Source organism: Pteronotus mesoamericanus, unplaced genomic scaffold (genome assembly GCF_021234165.1).
Source record: "Pteronotus mesoamericanus isolate MK-2021 breed Mesoamerican mustached bat unplaced genomic scaffold, CSHL_Meso_final contig_173, whole genome shotgun sequence".
NCBI lineage: Eukaryota > Metazoa > Chordata > Mammalia > Chiroptera > Mormoopidae > Pteronotus > Pteronotus mesoamericanus.
In genome coordinates this window covers 12624034-12645189 of record NW_026555072.1, presented here as the reverse complement: position 1 = coordinate 12645189, position 21156 = coordinate 12624034, and the positions used below count along the sequence as shown (strand labels likewise).

At 36.1% G+C, this 21156-nt stretch overlaps 1 protein-coding gene across 3 annotated transcripts in view; it reads left to right on the top strand.

Moving 5' to 3' along the window:
- PRRG1 (proline rich and Gla domain 1) overlaps positions 1-13638 on the top strand; it is an 83332-nt gene extending 69694 nt beyond the window's left edge. For all 3 annotated transcript variants that reach the window (XM_054566571.1, XM_054566570.1, XM_054566568.1), the window contains exon 4: positions 12247-13638. In XM_054566571.1, the coding sequence (XP_054422546.1) occupies positions 12247-12732 (486 nt within the window). In that variant the 3' untranslated portion in view covers positions 12733-13638. The remainder of the gene's footprint in view (positions 1-12246) is intronic.
- The last annotated feature ends 7518 nt before the right edge of the window (positions 13639-21156 follow it).

The following is a 21156-nucleotide window of genomic DNA, read 5'->3' as shown; positions in this document are numbered from 1 at the left end:
TAACGCACTACTCAACAGAAAATGCCAATTTTTCCTTTATTAATGTTTTCTATCATTGTACATAATGCTGTAGACTACTGTGGACATAAATAAATTACCAAAATATATATAATTATGAATAGTAAAAAAAGTAGCTACTTTAAAAAAATCCTCACTTGAGAGCATGCTTATTGATTTTAGAGAAAGGGGAAGGGAGAGAGAGGGGGAGAGAAACATCTATGTGTGAGAGAAACATCAATCAGCTGCCTCTCACACATGCCCAGATGAGGGACCAAGCCCGCAGTCCAGGCATGTGCCCTGACTGGGAATCAAACCTGTGACCTTTTGGTTTATGGGATGATGTTCTAACCAACTGAGCTGCACAGGCCAGGGCAAAAAGTAGCTATTTTTATATTCAGGCAAGTGTATGACAAAACCATATTTCATCAATTCTCCAATCATGTATTCACATTTTAACTTCTCTGAAATTGAGGTACAGTTTACAATCACTGACATGTTATGGATTGGTTGAAAGCACATATCTTCTTTTTTTTTTTTTAAATACATAAAAACAGTATGCTATTCAATCCATGGTATATTTGATAAAATACAGCAACCAGTCACCACCCCCGCCTACTCCTTAGAGATTCCCACCTGGGTGGGACCACTACTTTAAATCAATTTCTGTTACAGTGGGTAGCTGCTGATTCCTTTAATATTGGTGGCTGTCACTGGTTCTTTCCCCCAGTGCTAGGGCACAGTCCCTCCAGGGCAAGGCTTCTGACCATGGATGGTTCTCATAGTTGGAGTATTAGTAACTATAGAAATAGAATACAGTTTAGCCACTTCCAAAGTAAAATAAAATCAATGGCAAAGGAAATTGGAACTTTGTGATAGTTGGCCCTAGGTCTCCGGTACCATTGAGCTCAAACAGGATTTATTCTCCCACTACACATACAGCAACCAACAGAGCAAAGAGGGCTCTGCCTTTTCTTGATTTGTATGCTTTAGAGGGTCGCTCTAATGCCATAACTTAAAATAGCATTATTATTTGAATGTTAAGATATTGTCTCATTCCAAAGCTAATATTTGATACCAATCACTGCCCATAATGAATAGACTAAAAGCTGATTTTTCTTCCCATTTCATTGTCGAAGAAAGACTGATGGAATAGGCTCCACTCATCTTTTAATTTACAGGGTCCATAAAAACCAAATAGGTCAAGCTCTTCATTCCACAAATAACAGCCCCAGAGAAGCTGTTGATTTGCACATTTTCCCATAGCAAGTTATTGATGGATGCAGTCCAAAATGGGACCCAGTCTCCTAATTCAGTGTCTTCCCTCCTCTTCCTCAGCATTGAACGCAGTTCCCTCCTAATTTAACTGGTGATGGTTATGCTCGAGTTTGTACAATAGGACAATTTATTTCCAGACCTCTTATGGTGGTTCTTACTAGGTTATTAATAAAGACATATCACAGTGTACTTATTCAAGCCCAGTTATGATTGAAGTAAAAAATCGGGTGCTGGTACTCACCCACTCTTAGCTGTATTATTTTTACTGTTTTAAAATGCTTTCGTACAACACCTAGTGGAACAAGCAAAGCAGGTGATTTTCTTTCCATCTTTACACAAATATTGTGAGTGCCAACAGGACCAATGATGTGCCCAATTTCCAGCTGGGATTGGAACTCCTGGCCTTTGATTCCTAATCTGGTACTCAAGAGCATCATACCCTGTAGAGGACAAACATGGATGTGGCAGGATGTCTTGAAGAGAAGAAAACTTACTAGAACTTGCAATATAATTGGGCCAATGAGGAAGGAATATAGAGGTAGGCTGAGATTTCTTGTTATTTTCAGAGAAGTGACAACCTGAACTTTTAGACAATTTTGAACTTTTTTGGTTTGATGATGAAATCATTTTTCAAGAGAGCTGTCTTTAGGCTAAGTAAACTGATGAGGTTTCCTTATAATTCTAGAGTAATGCCTGAAGAGATAGAGGAGATGATAAAGAATTAGTTCTATGAAAAGTTAATGAAACTTCAATTCTATAGAGATACATTTTTATACATTATAAGGATCCAGGTGCATACTAATAACTACAATGAGGTAAGCTAATAAAAATAATAATTCCCCATAACTCTAGAATTTGTATTAGTTTTTCATTAAAACTGTTATATTCCACTTTGCTGTTTTCTATTTTAAAATATTAAAATTTAGGGCAAACTGTAGACAAAACAGAGGTAAGTAATTATCTACTAGGGATTTTAGTATTCCTCAATTTACCACAAAAGGATACTTTGTTCCAGCATACACCATTCTGTCTGCTTTGTCCACTCTACCACATCTTCTATTACTCACATTATCCTAGAAATCCTGTATTCATTGCAGTGTTTATGTATTGCCCTACCACCAATATTTTTTGGGAGAAAGAGTAATCACCTAAATTAACATATTCTAAGTTGCTAATGATAAGTATGGCAGACACTGTTTATTACTGATCTAAAAACCATTTTACCCCCTTCTTGCTAAAAGAACCCCAATTTGTAATAATATGCCCAGCTGTAATATACCCAGTTGCTAGAGGTAAATCATAATTAGTCTAATTGAGTCATGGCACTATTGTTCCCTTTTCATGATCTGTTGTAATGTCTTCTCTCTCATTATTGATAGTGGTAATTTATGTTTTCTGTCTTTATTTCTTGATTGGTGTGTCTAGAGATTTACTGTTATTTTTAATCTTAAAGAATATGTTTGGTTTTATTTATATTTTCTATTTTTTTTATTTTCTGTTTTACTGAATTCTCCTTTCTTTGTAATTTCCTGCCTTCTGCTTTATTACAGTCAGCCTTTAGGTGTGTGCTTAATTAGAAGCCTACCCCTCAGGTTGCAGCTATGAAGATAAGCTAATTGGCCTCTTTCACAGAAAGACTTAGCACCTCAGTCTGTAAGAGTCTGGCTGTGCCCTGGGGGTGGTAGCTGATTAAGAACATTTTCTCTCATTGGTCACAGTCCTATAGGACCTATGAGCATAGGACCTATGAGCATAAGCCCTACGTGCCACCAGAACCAGGTGACTTCTGGGTGACAGGTGCAAAAATCAGGGTGCCAGATGAAGATACAAGCTGCTATCTGGGAGAGACCAGTGAGCTGAAACACGGCAGAGAGTGCAAAGATGGTGCTGCTGTACTCCATACCCCAGAGTACTTCAGCAAGCCCCTCTATGTGTGTTAAATTAAATGTCTGCCCCTCAGGCTGATATTTTAGGGTAAGCAAGTAAACCTCTTTCACACAAAGTCTGGGTGCCTTTCAGTGGGCTTCTAGTGCTAGGCAAGTCTGCCTGCATGAACCCTCTAAGAACCACTTCTCAGTTTGCTATAGCTTTGTGGGTCTCCTGGACATGAGCCCCATTGGCTTTCAAAGCTAGATGTTTTAGGGGCTCATCTCCCTGAGGCAGGACTTACAAGTTGCAGTGCCCAATATGAGGTTCAAATCCTTTGCTCCTCAGGGAGAAGCTCATGGTTTTGAGTTCCCTCCCAACTGGGGATCACTGCACCAGGGTTTGGATTTATGGCAAGACCTTGTCCCAGCCTCTTTTCTCTCCTTTAATGTGTTTTTTCCCCTTTCACCCAATATGTAGGAATTGCCCAGGTAATTCTTAGGTTTTTTTCCCTTCCACAGGAATTTGTTCCATATGTAACTGTAGATTCAGTATGTCCATGGGAGGAGTTAAGTTCAGGGTCATTGTATATTGCTGTCTTATACTAGAACCCTGAAAGAATGAATTTTTAGCATCAATTTTTAATAGTGGTCATAAGGGATATTTTGGGATTTGACATTCCTCCTGCTGCGTCTTACACCAGTACACTATCAATTCCCCCCTCAAGTATGCTGAATCTAAACCTTAATATTTTCCAAATAATTATAGCTACATTATAGAGGTTTTACTTTATGTAAGCTGTGTTGTCACTTTGCTAAATAATAGTCCTCATAATTATTTTTTAAAACACATGAAACCATACTCTGTTCTTCATCCCCCAGCTATATAGTTTTTAACTTACCATAAAATAAATTGAATTGGCACAATACTCAGCATAAATATTGTTTCTTAGCAACTTGTCTATACCCTAATGGCAGTTTTCAAAATAATGCCTTACTTTTTATATAGTAATTTACAAATGTTTTATTTTCCTGTTTTCTGAGAAGTTAAATCTACACATTCCTAATCTGTAGACAAAAGAATTAACACAAACATGTTAAGTGACTTATGTCAGTCTAGACATTTTCCCCAGAACATCCATCTTGATAAAGAATCTTAAAATTTTTCGACAACCTCTTGCTGGCATGCCCCAACTTGTTTTCAATTAGGCAGCCTTTTGATCTAGGATTGTGGTGTTTATTTTCCCCCTCATCTCTGATAGCCTTTCCTTCCCTTTCTGTCATCCTTGTTCAAGGAAAGGGAGAAGCCACGTGAGCGCTGGATATAAACACTGCAGGGCCCGCTTCAGCAACACAGGTGGGAACATTACCCACTTCCAGACTTCACAGGGTAGATTCTGAGCTAGTTGATCAGAGACTGCAGAACATTCTCAGTTCTACTCTGAATTATGAATGCTCCTTCAGGCCTTGAAGCACTCATATTCTTATAAATGGCAGTGAGAAAATTCAAAACAGAAAGTCACATTTTATAAAAGCAACTAATGTTGCTTAATAGAATCCTGCGCATACTGAATTTTGTTCTAAAACCCACCTATTGTGATAAAACATCTAACTTTTGCAGTTCTTCTCTCTCAAATGGTTGTCAGGCCTCTTTGGAACATTCAGATTACATTTATTATTTGTATAATTTTAGCCTGCTCTAAAATTACTGAGAACCTTTAATGAGATTTTTCTTCATTAAACAAGTTTTCATTCCCTCTAAAACACTGCTTTACCAAGTCTTGGGATCATTTGCTCTTCCTGAGTATCTTTTGGCTGCTTTCAGTGAGATGAAGAACTTTTTAAATAGCTTTCAGAGACATAAGCTGAGTTGGGTTTTTTTTTGAATGACAATTATATTAGTCTTGATTTCGAGTGAATTTTCATCTGATTCTCCGGCCTAAAGAACAATGTAAGTCTAGTTCCCAAAGAAATCTGTCAGTAAGTACCTTTCTATCAGATCAATGTTACTTTAATTGAAAATATTTAATTTATAAACCGAGCCAGCTCACTTTTGACTAAAATTTAACATGGCAGATTGAATTTTCTAGGAAAGTAGCCAGACAGGTTCAAAATGCTTTATACATTAAAGTAGATTGCTTTTTGGTTGGCTTGGATGCCAGGCCCCTTGGGTTCAAATTCCAGCTCCAACATTTTTGTGTTAAATGACCTTGGGTATAGTATTAGGTAACCTCTCTGGGCCTCCATTTCCTCATCTGCAAGTGGAAATAGTACTTACACCTTCATTACTGAGTGTGGATTGAGTTACTATAGGTAAAGTAAAAATCTGGTTTTATAATTCCTTTTTGTCTAGGCTTTCATTTTAACCATGTAAAAGAAAAATCTGGTTATTTTCTTTTAGTCTGTATATTTTTTTTTTATTTCCAGCATGTCAAAGAAATTAGAGAAGTCAAAGTATTCAGCCAGCCATGAAAAAAAATCATTTTCATGTGCATTATTGATGCTTAATTATCCCAATATGATGTGGATAATATAAAAGAGCCACTTTCTAATGTGTTTATCTAAGGTTTTAGAATTATATAATTATTTGACATCACATACTTGTTAATTTTCATGGATGAGATTACATGGGGGAAAAGGAGACAATGACCTGAGAGATTAGGAAGTGACAGGAGAAATCCCCATCTGCAGATAAAAGAAAATTGAATAGGTATCCATAAGTATATGATTAAAAATTTTATTCCCCAGCGTGATGTCAGTGCCATGGAGAAGTGAGTCATTTCCTTGGTTTCTTGCCTTTAAATTACAACCAGTAGGACACCCATTGCTTAACAGAGGATCCTTTGCATAACACACCAGGATGCCCAAGAGATCATACATCTGAAGGTGGACAGATTGGACCTCATGGAGGGGATGGAACCAGAGAACAGCAGTGGCAGAGCCCAAGACTGGAGGCTCCAGGAACCACCGCGGCACCCAAGATCTGTGTGCACCATCTATCAGTGGTGGTAACTGCAACCTCAGCCTTTCCTAGCAGTAGGGGCTGCATCTAAGAACCTGGAACCCTTGGTGGCAGCAGCACCTGTGACCTGATGTTCTAGGAATTGTAGCAGTGCCCACAACCCAGGTACCACCCCATGGTGGCAGTGCTGGCAACCTTAACTGTCCCAGCAGTAGGTGCTACAGCCAAGACCCTGGTACCCTTAGTAACAGCTGTGGTTATAATCTGAGGAGCCAGGAACAGTGGTGGCGCCCACAATCCTGCAACACCAGCAGTGGCAAAGCACCAACAACCTCGGAGACACAAGCAGCAATGAGGGCACTGGTGATGCCAATGGCAAAAGCAGTGTTGGGTGGAAAGTGCTAGCTCTCAAATATAGCTAGAGTCAACTCAGAAAGATATTCACTACTTCACTATCTCAGATGTGCTGGAAGAGGAAAAATTCATCAAGCACCATGAGAAAGTGCAGTAATATGGTACCGTCAAAAGAAATTGACAATTCTCCAGAAACTAAATTTAAAGTCAGGAGAGTTTGCAATCTAACTGATAGATAATTCAAAATAGTTATGCAGAAACTCAACACCCTATAAGAAAATTCAGAAAGACAGTTCAATGAGCTCAGGAATAAAATTAATGAACACAAGGATTAATTTACCAAAGAGAATGGAACTCTGAAAATGAACCAAAGAGAAATTATGGAGCTGAAGAACTCAAGAAATGAGATAAAGAATGAATTAGGAGGCACCAGAAACAGAGCTTACCATATGGAAGAAAAGAATAAGGGAACTCAAAAAGATAGAAATTTAGAAATGTTTCAGGTGGAAGAGGAGAGAGAACTAAGATTTTTAAAATATGAAGAAACTCTCAAGAGGAGTATCCAGCTCCAGTAGGAAAAGCAACATAAGAATGATGGGTATTCCAGAAGAAGGAGGGGAAAGGGAACAGAGAGCTTATTTAAAGAAATAATAGCTAGCAGAACATCTAATTGCCTCAGTGCAAAAAGACTTCCAAAACACATTATATTAAAACTGTTAAAAGTCAATGATAAAGAATTTGAAAGGGAGCCAGGGAAAAAACTGAGTAACCTATAAAGGTACCCCCACTAGGTCATCAGCAGATTTCTCAGCAGAAACTCTACAGGCCAGGAGAAAAGAGGATGACATAGTCAAACTATTGAAAGTTTAAACCCACCAGCTTAGAGTATCCAGCAAAGTTATCCTTCAGATATGAAGAAGAAATAAAGGCTTTCTATGACAAACAAAAACTGAGGGAGTACACCACTACTAGACCCGCCTTATAAGAAATGTTAAACTACTTCTTGCACCTGAAATGAAAAAAGCAAAAGTATATAAAACTTTGATTAATATAATAGAGAGAATCAGAGAACTGCAAAGCTAGTTCAGAATATGATGTTAATCACTAAAGTTTAGCATTAAGGTTAAAGGAAAAAAACACATTAAAAAATAACTATAGCTACTTCAGTTTGTTAAAGAACTAATAACAGTTTGTGATAAGAAAAACATAAAAAGGATGGAAGAAAAGGACAGAAGCTGCATAGGCAAATGAAGATAAGACACTACCAGCATAAAAAGAACTATTTTTATCTATGGGACATTTTATACATAACACATGGTAACCACAAAAAAAGATCTAGAACAGAAACAAAAAAAAAACATAAAAAGGGGGGGATCAGAAAAAAAATCATAGAAAATCACCAAACTAAAATGGCAGACAGAAACAAGAAAAAAAGGAGATATAGAGCAAATAAAACAAAAGATAAAATGGCAGTAGTAAGCCCTCATATATCAATAATTACCTCAAGGCAAGTGGAATGAACCCACCAATCAAAGTCACAGAGTAGCTAGATGGATTAAAAAATAAGACCCTACTATATGCTACCTCAGCAGACTCTTCTGGGCTCTAAAGTCAATCACTGGCTCAAAACAAAGAGATGGAAGGTGATACTCCAAGTAAACAGTAGTCAACAGACTTCAGCCAAAAACGGTAACAAGAGCCAGAGATGAGCATTATATAATGATAAAGGGGACAAGCCACCAACAACACCTAATATTTATCATTATGTAGATACCCAACATAGGAGCACCAAAATACATAAAGCAACTATTAACATACCTAAAGGGAGAAATTCACAGCAACACAATAATAGCAGGGGGACTTCGAAACCCCACTTACATCAGTGGATAGGTCACCTCCAGGGATGTCCAACATGTGGCCCAACACAAAATGATAAATTTACTTAAAATATTATGAATTTTTTTTTGTGTGATTACATGTTGTAATGTATTTAATGTGTGGCCTAAGACAGCTCTTCTTCCAGTGTGGCGCAGAGATGCCAAACAGTTAGATACTCCTGATAGACAGAAAGTCAACAAAGAAACAATGGCCTTAAGTGGCAATTAGTACCCAATAGATATATACATTCCCTCTAAAAGCAACAGAATACACATTCTTCTCAAGTGCACACAGAATATTATCAAGGATAGACCAGATGTTAGGACACAAAACAAGTCTCAACAAGTTTAAGAATTAAGTCATATCAAGTTGTTTTCTGACCATAATAGTGTGAAGCTAGAAATGAGAAGAAAACTGGAAAAGTAGAAAATATATGGAGATTAAAGAACATGCTACTGAACAACTTAATGGATCAACAAGAAAATCAAAGAAGAAAATTTAAAAATACATGGAGACAAATAAACACGAAATTATGAAATAGCATATGAGATGCAGGAAAAGCGGTACTAAGAGGGAAGCTTATGACGATACAGGCTTACTTCAAGAAAACAAGAAAAATCTCAAACAATCACAAGAAACTAGAAAAAAACAAATGAAGCTCAAAGTCAGTAGAAGGAAAGAAATAATAAAAACCAGAGTGGAAACAAATGAAATAGACACCATATAGACAATAGAAAATATTAGTGAACCTAAGGGTTGGTATTCTGAAAAGATAAAGTTGATAAACCTCTGACTAGACTCACTAAGAAAAAACAGAGAAGGCTGAAATAACTAAAATCAGAAACAAAAGAGAAGCTACAGTAGCTATCACAGAAATGCAAAGGATCATAAGAGATATTATAAACAGATATATACCAACAAATTACAAATCTGAAGGAAAAGGATACATTTTTAGAATCCTACAACTTTCCAAAGTTGAAACAGTAATCAAAGAACTCCGAAAAAACAACAATACAAGATCACATGGCTTCATTGTGAATTCTACCAGGCATTAAAAGACAATTTAATATCTATACTTCTCAAACTCTTCCAAAAAACCGTAGAGGAGGGATACTTCCTAATTCATTTTATGAGGACAACATTACTCTAACATTAAAACCAGACAAGGACAATACACACACACACACACACACACACACACACACACACACACAAAATTACAGGCCAATATCCCTGATGAACACATATGTAAAAATTCTCAATGAAATATTAGCAAACCAAATGTAACAATACATTAGAAGGATTATATACCATGATCTTGTGGAATTTAGTCCAGGATTCAAGGTTGGTTTAACATCTGCAAATCAATCAATGTGACACACCACTTTAACAAAGTGAAGTATACAAATAATATATGTCATCTTAGTAGATGCAGTAAAAGCATTTGGACAATGCAGCATCAGTTTATGATAAAAAATTCTCAATAGAGGAAAGTACCTAAACAAAATAAATGCCCTATGTTGACAAACCCACAGTTAGTATCATACTTAATAGTGAAAAACAAAGTATTTTATAAAATATCAGGGACAAAACAAAGATATCCACTCTCACTGCTATTATTCAACATAGTATTCTAAGTCCTAGATAGAGCAGTCAGGTAAGAAATAAAAAGCATCCAAATTAGAAAAGAAAAAGTAAAGCCATCACTATTCGCAGATGACATGATTTTACTTATAGAAAACCCTAAAGACTCCACAAAAAAATTATTAGAAATAATAAACTGATATGGTAAATCAGTATACAAACATCTGTTATGTTTCTATACACTAAAGTGAAAAAATCAGAAAGACAAATTAAAACAAACCCATTTACAATTGCATCAGAAAAATAAAATACCTAGGAAAATTTTACCAAGGAAGTAAAAGACCTGTACACTGAAAACTATAAGAGATTGTTGAAAAAAATTAAGGAAGACATAAAGAAATGGAAAAGTGACCATTGCTCATAGATTGGAAAAATTAACGTCATTATAGTGTCCATAATACCTACAATCTACAAATTCAATGCAGTCCCTATCAAAACCCAAAGGCATTTTTCACAGAAATAGAACCAAAAAATCCTAAAATATTACAGAACTATAAGAGACCTTGAATAGCCAAAGCAATCGATAAATAGAACAAAGCCAAAGGTATCACACTCCCTGATTTCAGACTATACTACAAAGCTACAATAACTAAAATAGTGTGGTACTGGCAGGAAAACAGACACAATGATCAATCAATGGAACAGAATTGACAGCCCAGAAATAAACCCACACTTTTATGGACAATTTACAATAAAGGAGTCCAGAACATACAATGGAGAAAAGAAAAGTCTCTTTAATACATGGTGTTGACTTGAACAGAAGACACAAAACCAAAGAATACACAGAAGAAAGCACAGTCAATAAGCTTCCTGACATTGGTCTCAGCAGTATTTTTGTGGATTTGACTCTTATAGCAAGGGAAACAAAAGCAAAATAAATGGAACTACATAAAACTAAAAAGCTTTTGCACCGCAAAGGAAACCATCAATAAAATGAAAAGGCAACACAGCAAATGAGAAAAGATAATTTGCAAATCATACGTCCAATAAGGAGTTAATATCCAAATACATTTTTAAAAACTCATCCATTTCAACAACAAAAAATGACTAAAAAATGAGCAAAGGATCTGAATAGACATTTTTACAACGAAGACATACATATGGCCAGCAGGCAGGTAAAAAGAGCCACTGTCACCAGTTACTAGGAAATGCCAATGAAAACACAATGCGGTATTACCTCACACCTGTTAGAATGACTGTCATTAAAATGACAAGAAACAAGTGTTGGAGAGGATGTGGAGAAAAGGGCACCCTCACACACTGATGATGGGAATGTAAATTACTACAGCCACTGTGGAAAACAGTATGGAGAATCCTCAAAAACTTAAGAATAGAATTATAATACAGCCTAGCAAATCCACTTCTGGATATTTAGCCAAAGAAATCCAAAACACTAATTTAAAATGGCTTCTGCACCCCTATGATCATTGCACCATTGTTTACAATAGCCAAGATATGGAAGCAACATGAATGTCCATCGATGGATGAATGGATGAAGAAGAATTGGTATATATATACAATGGACTGTTACTTGGCCATAAAAAAAAGAGAAAGAAATCTTGCCGTTCTTGCAATTCCCTTGGATGGACCTAGAGGATATTATGCTAAGTGAAATAGGTCAGATAGAGAAAGACAAATACCACATGATTTCACTTATATGTGGAATCTATAAAACAAAATAAATGAATAAAAAAACCCATGGATACAGAGAAATAATTGATGATTGACAGATGGGAGGGGGTTGGGGGTGGGTGGGTGAAAAAGGTGAAGAGATTAAAAAGTACAAACTGCCGGTTACCAAAGCAGTTACAGCTATGTAAAGTATACCATACGGAGTGTAGCCAATAATATTGTAATAACTATGTGTGGTGTCAGATGGGTTCTAGACTTATTGGGGTGATCACTGTAAGTTATATAAATGTCTAATCACTATGTTGTACACCTGAAACTAATAAAGTACTGTATGTCAACTGTAATTGAAAGATTTAAAAAAATTCTATAAGTGAAAAAATAAAATGCCATAGCTGAAGATATAAATAAGTCCAAGTCTTGAAAAAGAATCATGTGCTGACTATTTTAGGAAGGATCCAGAGTGCACACCATGATTTATTTGTAATTTCTTGTTACGAAAAATGTTGGCTGTAGGTCATTTAAACCAATAAATCTGGTTTGGGGTTTTTGTCCATTATGTTAATAGAACCCAGACATTTGATATTTCTTATGTTTTGATCATACTGATTTTCAATTGATTTTGTCTTTTATTTTCAGAACGAGTTTTGGAACACCTATACAAAAGCACAACAAGGAGAGAGTAACAGAGGAAGTGACTGGTTTCAATTTTACCTTACCTTTCCATTAATCTTTGGCCTCTTTATTATTCTCCTTGTCATTTTCCTAATCTGGAGATGTTTCCTAAGAAACAAAACTCGCAGACAGACAGTGACCGAAAGTCACATCCCTTTCCCTCAGCACCTTAATATTATTACTCCGCCACCCCCACCAGATGAAGTGTTTGATAGCAGTGGAATGTCTCCAGGCTTTCTGGAATATGTAGTTGGGCGTTCAGATTCTGTCTCCACTCGCCTGTCCAACTGTGATCCTCCACCAACCTATGAGGAAGCCACTGGCCAGGTGAACCTTCAGAGGAGTGAAACAGAACCTCATTTAGACCCACCACCGGAGTATGAGGACATCATCAACTCCCACTCAGCCAATGCCATTGCTATGGTGCCTGTGGTCACCACCATCAAATGAAACGGCAAACCTCTTTTTACTATAATCGTTTTTAGAATACTAATGAAAGAACTTTCTAGCACTTTACCACTACATAAATGTGCGTTGACTTATTTTATTGGACTCTGACAGCATACCACTTCACAGTTTCTGATTTTGATTTTCATTTGTTTTATTTCCTACTATAAAATCATTATTTGTGCCCATTTTAGCTAATGGAAATATGTGAAGAGGGGAAACTGTGGAGGTCTTCATGTGATGAGTTCTATGTGTCATGTGTGTATACATATATACATGTGTGTACTTCAGCCCAGCACATGTGCAACTGTCTTAAAAAGCTATTAACTTTTGTCTAAATCATCTGTAAAAAGAACCTTACTCACCAAAATTGGAGGGGGGCACCAATTTGTGTAAAAGATAGCAATAGGCTGTTAAGTTTTGAAGATAAGGTGAACTTAGTATGTTTTCTAATTCTTACTGGCTTTTGTTAACTTTTTTCTTCAACTATCTTAAAAGGAAAAAAATGCACGTAGTCTGTCTTGATTTTTGGAACATCTCGGAAAGACAGGAAGGGCACAGTAAACAGTAACTTGTTTATTGTGTATAGCAAGAAAATTATTGGTCATTAATGGCATTTGGCTAGTTTTGTAGGAGGGGTTTTTGTTGTTGACTGTCCCACCCCCAATTAAACAGTGTTTGCTTACTATCTTTGAATGTCTCATGCTATTTGTATTAACATTTTGGTGGAGAGGATTTCCTGCCACACAATAATTTCTAAAGTAAATAGAGGTATTAATGACAATGAATAGATAAAGATTTCTCCTTTGCTCTTTGGTGACAATAATTATTTTCTTCTTTCTGTTTCATTGCCTTTTACTCTACTTTCTACTTCCTCTCCTACCACCACAAAATCTTCAAGCACCTAAGAATTTAGTTAAAATAAAATTATGAAATAAAATTATTTTCTTAATGTTTTTGTATAGACTGAAGTCTTTGCCTCAAGATGATTGAGGCAATTTCCCATTAAATTAAGAACTACGATTTTTATATTGCTCTCCAGTTGGTGGAAGAAGATTGCTAAGTGTGTTGTGCCAGGTGCACAATAAATCTCATTATAATAACTTCATAGAGCTGTCATTATTGTTGCTATTTAATCTTGTACTTTCATCAGATATTTTTTAACTGCAGTATTTTTACTTTTCCCTTGGAGCAGAACGAACAGGCTGTGAATGAATTGCCAACATAAACTGGCTCAGAAAGAAAAAGTAAGACAGTTGTTTTTGTATGAAATTCCATAATGTATGCACTGGTGGAAAATTCATTACGTCAGTCAGGGAGATGTGTCTGCCACTCCCAAGCCTCCTCGGTGTTGGGTAAAATGGTGGATGAGGCCACGGAATGCAGGTTTCAGAAGTGTCATACACTGTGGCGGGCATCTCCATCCCCACTAACCTCTCCCTCAATCTTGCTCTGGAACCAAAGGAAGAGGGAATGCTGAGGAAAATCCTGAACTAGGACTGAAATGACATGAATTCTAATCCCTTTCTGCAATATAGTTGCCATGGTACCTTGGGAAACACCCATTTCTGATTCTCAAATTCCTTAACTCTGACACGGCAGTAAAATCATTTGTTCTGCCCTTCTCCAGTGGCTTCAAAGGATCTAATGGGATGGTGTGTGTGAACATCATTTGTGAGATGTGACGAGTCATCTAAGTGTAAGATCATAGCATTGTTCTTATTGTGCTTGAGGGAGAATTTTCTCCCTCTCTTCCCTAAAATTTATCAGAATTTTAACATAGTGAGAAATAGAGCAGGCTGCTCCATAAATTGCTAACATGTTCTTAATCAGTGTGAGGTCTATTAAACTGTCATTCTCTGGTCTATACTAAGACTGTGCCAACTTAGGGACCATAAGCCAGCTCAGCACAAACAGGATCAAGCAAATGTTAACAAAGGGAACTAAAATGTGTGTATTTAGTTAATAGGTTTTGTAGCTTTCATGGGCTAAAAATACATCTTGACCCTGGTCTCAGCAGAAATGACAATATTGTTTTGAATTTGGCCATGAGTACATGGTGATCTTTGACTTCCAGTGAAAGCTGAAAGTGGAAGTGTTTGCTACAGTGACTACTGTGTGCATGTGTGGATATTTTGATTTATTTTAAAAGGAAAATTAAGACTTTTTGTGTAGATTTTTTCAGATCATTCATATCAGGCCTAAGATTAAACCAGCAGTTTTCAAAAGTGTGGCCCATGAACTCTTGGGAGTCCTTCAGAGCCTGATTTCAGGGGATCTGCGAGATCACAACTATTTTCATAATAGACATTATTTGTCTTGTCACTCTAACGGACTCTCTCAAAATAGTTGAAAATGTGAAATAATGCCATCTTCCCACAGTCCTTTTTTCTCCTTTCGAAAATATAGCTATTTCTTAAAAATGTTCCTTAACATGTAATGGGTTTTTTAATATTAAAATGCATAAGTACTTTTAAAAATTTTAGTTTCATTTTCTAGTGTGGCAAATACAGATAGATGTCAACTCTATAAACGAAAGTTCTTTGGCATCCAGATCCCCAATAAATTTTAAGACTATAAGGAGGTCTGGAGACCAAAAGTTTGAGGATTGCAAGATTAGACAAAGGAGCAGAACGTTCTATTACTAAGTATATATTCTTGCAAGTTTATTTTACATTTTAAACTCCTGATAATGGATTTAATGCTGCCTCTTAGAGATACCTGAATTGCAATATATGAATGAATGTTGATCCTTGAGGCAAAAGCCAAATGCTTAAACTGATCAATGACCACAGCTTTTTAGATGGTTAGTCAAAGAAAGCACTCTACTCCATAGTGGTAACTGGCATCAGCCCCAGGTCTCCTGGCAGCATTGGCATCGTGATGACAGGATAAACAAAATACCACTTTCTTCAAGAAGTGTTCTCTTAGCTTTGTTTGGTGATTTGATTTTGCTTTGGGTTTTACATTTTTAAAAACCCTTTGCTACCCCAGCTGGTTTTATAGACAATTTCTTAACATTTGTTATAATTAAAGGGGCTTGTCTGGAACAATATATATTTTTATGCTTTTGCCTTTCTTACCTGATTGATATTACATTCGCCTTTGGTCATTTTTAATAAAGGCTTATTTTTGCAGATATATTTAGTACCTTTCTTAAGCAGTAACTAAATTGAATCAACCAGTTTGCATTTAAATGAAGAATGGGCTTAATGGTAGGTCTCCCAGTGGAATGGCTTCCAAACCTCCACATGCCGTGGTCGTGTCTGGAATCCTAGAACTGGCACTATCTGCCTCCCTGCTTTGAATGTCATAATGTATTATATCCATTTAAAGTAAACTACATGATTTCTTTTTTTCTATTGAATAGTACAAATACTGATACAATGTTTGATTCATTGTTAATTATGACTTCAAGATTGATGATCTGATATAGTAACTGGAGATTGCTTTAACTTGGTTCTGTGTAAATAGCATGTATTTTATTATAATATTTCACATTTTGAAACACCTGGTTTACATTAAATTATGGTATTTAACTATTTTTATGTTTATACTAGGTAAGGTTTTTCTTATGTTTCTATGTTTTTGGTATGCTAAATAAAGCTATTTTTAAACCCAAGAGATTTCTTCTACCATGTCTTAATTATATCATGATTAGTTAATAAACATGCTACATAAGCTCTTATTAATTATGGTCTATTTAACAAGGCAAAGTTATGTTTCTTTTTTTCTTATGAATGTAGGGACCATTGCTCAGTAAACAAATCAAATTATCTGGTGACAACCCTCAGGGTGTTATCAATGAGAAATAACTTTCTTCACTGCTTTTGAGTGATGTTTGCATGACACAAAATGGGAACACTTGCTCCAAAGGATAGACTGAACTCTGCAGTAGTGTAGTTTGTCTGCAGATATCAAGGAACTGTTTTCCTCCTTAGCAGAACAGCTTGTACTTGACATTTAGAAGATGAGAAAGGAAATCATAAGATGGAAACATTTGTAACCACAGGGAAGCTTCTTAAGTGTAGTTACCTAAGAACTAAAAGCTAATGTGATATGTCACTAACCAAGCAAATGTAAATGTGAGTTGATTTTTAGGGTATAAAAATTTAAATGATTATATTCAAGGAGGAATTTTAAGTATAAATTTTAAGTCTAAGTATCCATTTTGTAAGCATCAGGCCCCAGAGCAGTGGTCAAAATATCTTAACAAGGTACTTTTAAAAATATATAGCAATTTATAAAACTTACAGAAATTACATATTTATGAATACATTAATCCCAATTATGAATTTATGAATCCCTGAAACCCAACACCTAGATCAAGACATTTCTAGCACCCCGAGAAGGCTCCCTCATTCCCCCTCCTTAAAGATAACACTACTGTCACATATATTATAATAAATCAGTTTTTACAATTCTATGCTTGGCTCTGGCTGTATGGACTTGCCTCTTTTCCTTTTTTAAAGTCGAGGTATTTCAGAAAAATTCAAGATAGGAGGTCCAGGACTGTTTTTCCATGTCTTGGCCCGCCTTGAAATCACCTACTCATCCTCTCTAAGAAAGCCCTTTGTACATACCTGAAACTCTTTGAGGGCAAGAATTGTATTTAACCCTTTGAATTCCCTTCCCCAAATATATCAAATACCTAAAAGTGAGGGCTTTTTTAAGACTGTGAATTGACCAAAATAGCAGTAGCTTTCTGGCTGGTCTTCTTAATGCTTGTCTTTCTGCTATAATTCTTACCACCTGCTATTTCCTTAAACTTTTTTTTGGTATGATGACATTTTGTTCACAGTAACTTTAATCACTTTTTACACTTCAAAAATCACTAAAATCTGGTTCTACAGACTTATCTGACCGTATTTTCTTCTATAGCTGAGATGATATTTACAAAGCACTTACCTTGAGTGAGACACTAAGAGGATTAGAAAGTAATGGTGCCTACAGCCCTTGTCCCTGGGAATTTTGCAATCCGATTAAGTCTGGGAAAACCCTCTAATCTAATTTAGTGTAACCCTAATTCCACTCCAGATCACAGTCTCGTATGTCAGTCTATGTTGTGATTTTTATAAGTTTTTAGCAATGGAAATCTATTTTCAATTTTTTTTTCATATATCCCTAATACACATATTAAACAGAGGAGACTTGTGGTTGACTACAGGCATGGGAAGCTTGTAACCTCGCCATCTGTGACCTTTCAAGTCAGTCCCCATTAGTCCAAGTCACCTTGGCAAATGTTAAAATTTGATGAACATATTTGGAAAACCACTGTAATATGACATCTATTGATGTCCAACTTCACAGTCCCTCATCTTTCTACAAACAAAAATAATCTACAGAATCTCCTCCACTGACAATGCTTTGGGGTGAAAATGCTCTTTTTTAGCCCAATTATTCCTAACTCACAACTACACTATACTAGCCACTAACATACTCTATTAAAATTATGTTTGAAGAGAGAACCATGGAATGTTAATAGTTCTGATTCTTTGTTTACATCACTTCTATCATCACTATACTTCTTACTACATTTTCAATACTCAGCCCTTTTACATTTTTAGAAAATGGTTTTAATGTACTCATAAACCATATTTAAAAATAAGCAGAGTGATGTCAATGAAAATAGTGTAGCATAGGGAATTCCAAAAGTGTGTTCTTCCACAAACGCAACAAATGAACTGGGAAAAAGAAAAAGAAAAAACAAACAGGTCAGAATCAACTTCATCAGAACTCTGAAAGGTGAAATTAACAGTGACCAGCCAAGAGAAAGAAAAAAAGAAAAAAACCTTTAACTTATCCTGGCCTTATCCTATTTCCTTTTCAGTAGCCTCTTGGAAAACAGCCCACATTCCAGGTGTTGGTTTCTAGTACTAGAAGGAGAAAAATGGACCTTATTCCAAGACTTGAGGTTGGTTGGTTGGCCCTGTATTTTGGCTTTCTGAAGTATCAGCTCAAAGGGCTTTCCTTTATTTTGCCTTACTTGGAACTTTTCCAAGTTGGAGGCAATTACCTGGGGGAGTGTTTTTGAAAATACTTAAATGCATTAATAACAATTGAGGTAAATAACAGACAAACTGAAAACCTTAGGAAGAAATGCTGGGAGATACAGAGAATAAGGACCTTGAAAAACTCCCACACGGTTTTAGGAATTGAGAAGGCCAAGCACATATCCAGAGCTGGGTGCATGATCAAAAAAAATCTAAGAAGACTCATCTCTCACCTTTGTCTGACCTTCAGGTTCTCCATTAGAGTAGAGTTTGCATATTGTCTGGCTAGAAGTTGAAGGTTTGCCCCAACACACAGAAACTATCTGCAAAAGCTAGGATACCATTTGGGGGCAGAGGGGGCTTGGTTTTCAGTTTAGGAACTCTGATCACTACAATAACAAGACTTCAGTAGTCACACATGACAAAGAATGCAAGCTACAAAATTAGTTAAAAAGTCACTAAAACAACAAACAACAACTAGAACAAGTAGCAAAAACAAAGCCTGAGAAGGGAGAATCTGATTTCCAGAGTTGTCATTCTATAATATTAATAAATAACCCCACCTACTGTTTGGTACCCAGTCCTGACTGTATAGGAGGGCTGACCAGAGAATTCAGGCAACTACAGAACCCATCCTACAGCCTTCTCTTAGGCAGGGAACCATGCCAGCAGTCTTATTCAACTGTACTCAGCCAGCGGCACCTACCTCCCAATGTCTCAGCTCAGGCAGTGGACTCACCCCAAAGCAGACCCTGATAGCAAGCCTACCTGCCCAAAGACATTGCCAGGAGACACATCTAGAAATCCAAACTGAGCTGCCTGGTAAAGAACTGTCTCTATCAAAGTGACCCTGTAAAGTCTGGAAGAGGATACCACTTATTCAAATGTGCAGACACTAACATAAGGTATGAAAGATCGTGAAACTGATACCACCAAAGGACACTAATAAAGCGGTGATAACTGACCCTAAAGAAATGGAGATCCATGACCTGTCAAACCAAGAATTCAAAATAATCCTTTTATTTCTTATTGATTATAGAGAGAAGAAAGGGGGAAGAGAGAAATATCAATTTGTTGTTCTACTTATTTATGTATTCATTGGTTGTTTCTTGTATGTGCCCTACACAGGGTTCAAATCCCCAACCCTGGTGTATCAGGACGACATGCTAACCAACTGAGCTACCAGGCTAGGGCCCACAATAACCCTTTTAAAGATTAGTGAAATATACACACAGACCACAAAATTAGGAAAACAATACATAAACAAATGAGAAGTTAAAGAAAATAGAAACAATCTTTAAAAACAGAAATTGTAGAGCTGAAAAATACAGTGACTGAACTGGATAATTCAATACACAGTTTCAAAAGGAGACTCAATATGCCAAAGAAAGAATCAGTGATCTAGGAAACAGGATATTTTAAATTACCCAGTCAGAATGAAAAAGTGAATAAAGCCTACAGGACATATGGGACACAATCATAAGAAACAATATATTCACTATAGAAATTCCAGAAGGAGACAAGAACCACAAAGGGTCAGAATGTATATTTCAAGCAATATGGTTGTAAAAACCCCAAACTAGGGGAGAGAAATAGATAGCTATCCAGATCCATGAGTCCTAAAAAATCCCAAATAGGTTGAATCTGAATAGGGCTACACTGAGACACATTATAATTAAATTGTCAAATGTCACAAAGATGAAAGAATTTTGAAAGCACAAAGAAGAGAGAAGTTATACACAAGGTAATCCGCATAAGACTGTGGGAAGATTTCTCCATTTCAGGCCAGGCATGAATGGGATGGTATATTCAAAATATTGAAAGAAAATATAACTCAGACAAGAAGTCCATACTCAGCAAAGCTGTCCTTCAGAAACGAAGGAAAAAAAAAAAACTTTCCTGAACAAACAAGCTGAGAGAGTTCATCAACACTAGATCTGTCTTATAGGAAATGCTAAAAACAAAAAGAGTTCTTTGAGTGGAAGTAAAAGGATGCTAATATCATTTAAAAAATAAGAAAGCAGTGTAAAACTTATTGGTAATAGTAAATACAGGGTCCAGGACAAATAATGCCCCTTTTTAATACAAAATCTTTTGTTACAAAATCATAAGCATGTCATTCTGTAACATAACAATATCACACTCAAGCACACCATATGACATTTTAGGGGACATGTTCAAATTAAAACTATAAATTATTAAACCCATAATTTTTTAGCAATACAAAAGATAAAATATTCAGAACAAAACTTTTAACAATGGATTTTACATTCTAAGCCACAAGGAAATTGCAAAACATAATGCAAAGGGAAGACAAAAACTAAAAGTAGTATATTGGCTTTTCTCCTTTTACTTGGTAACAGTTAACTCAAAGCCCTCTCTCTTGCCCTGTTTCGCAAGTACATTTTGGAGTTAACAACTTGCTTATAATTCT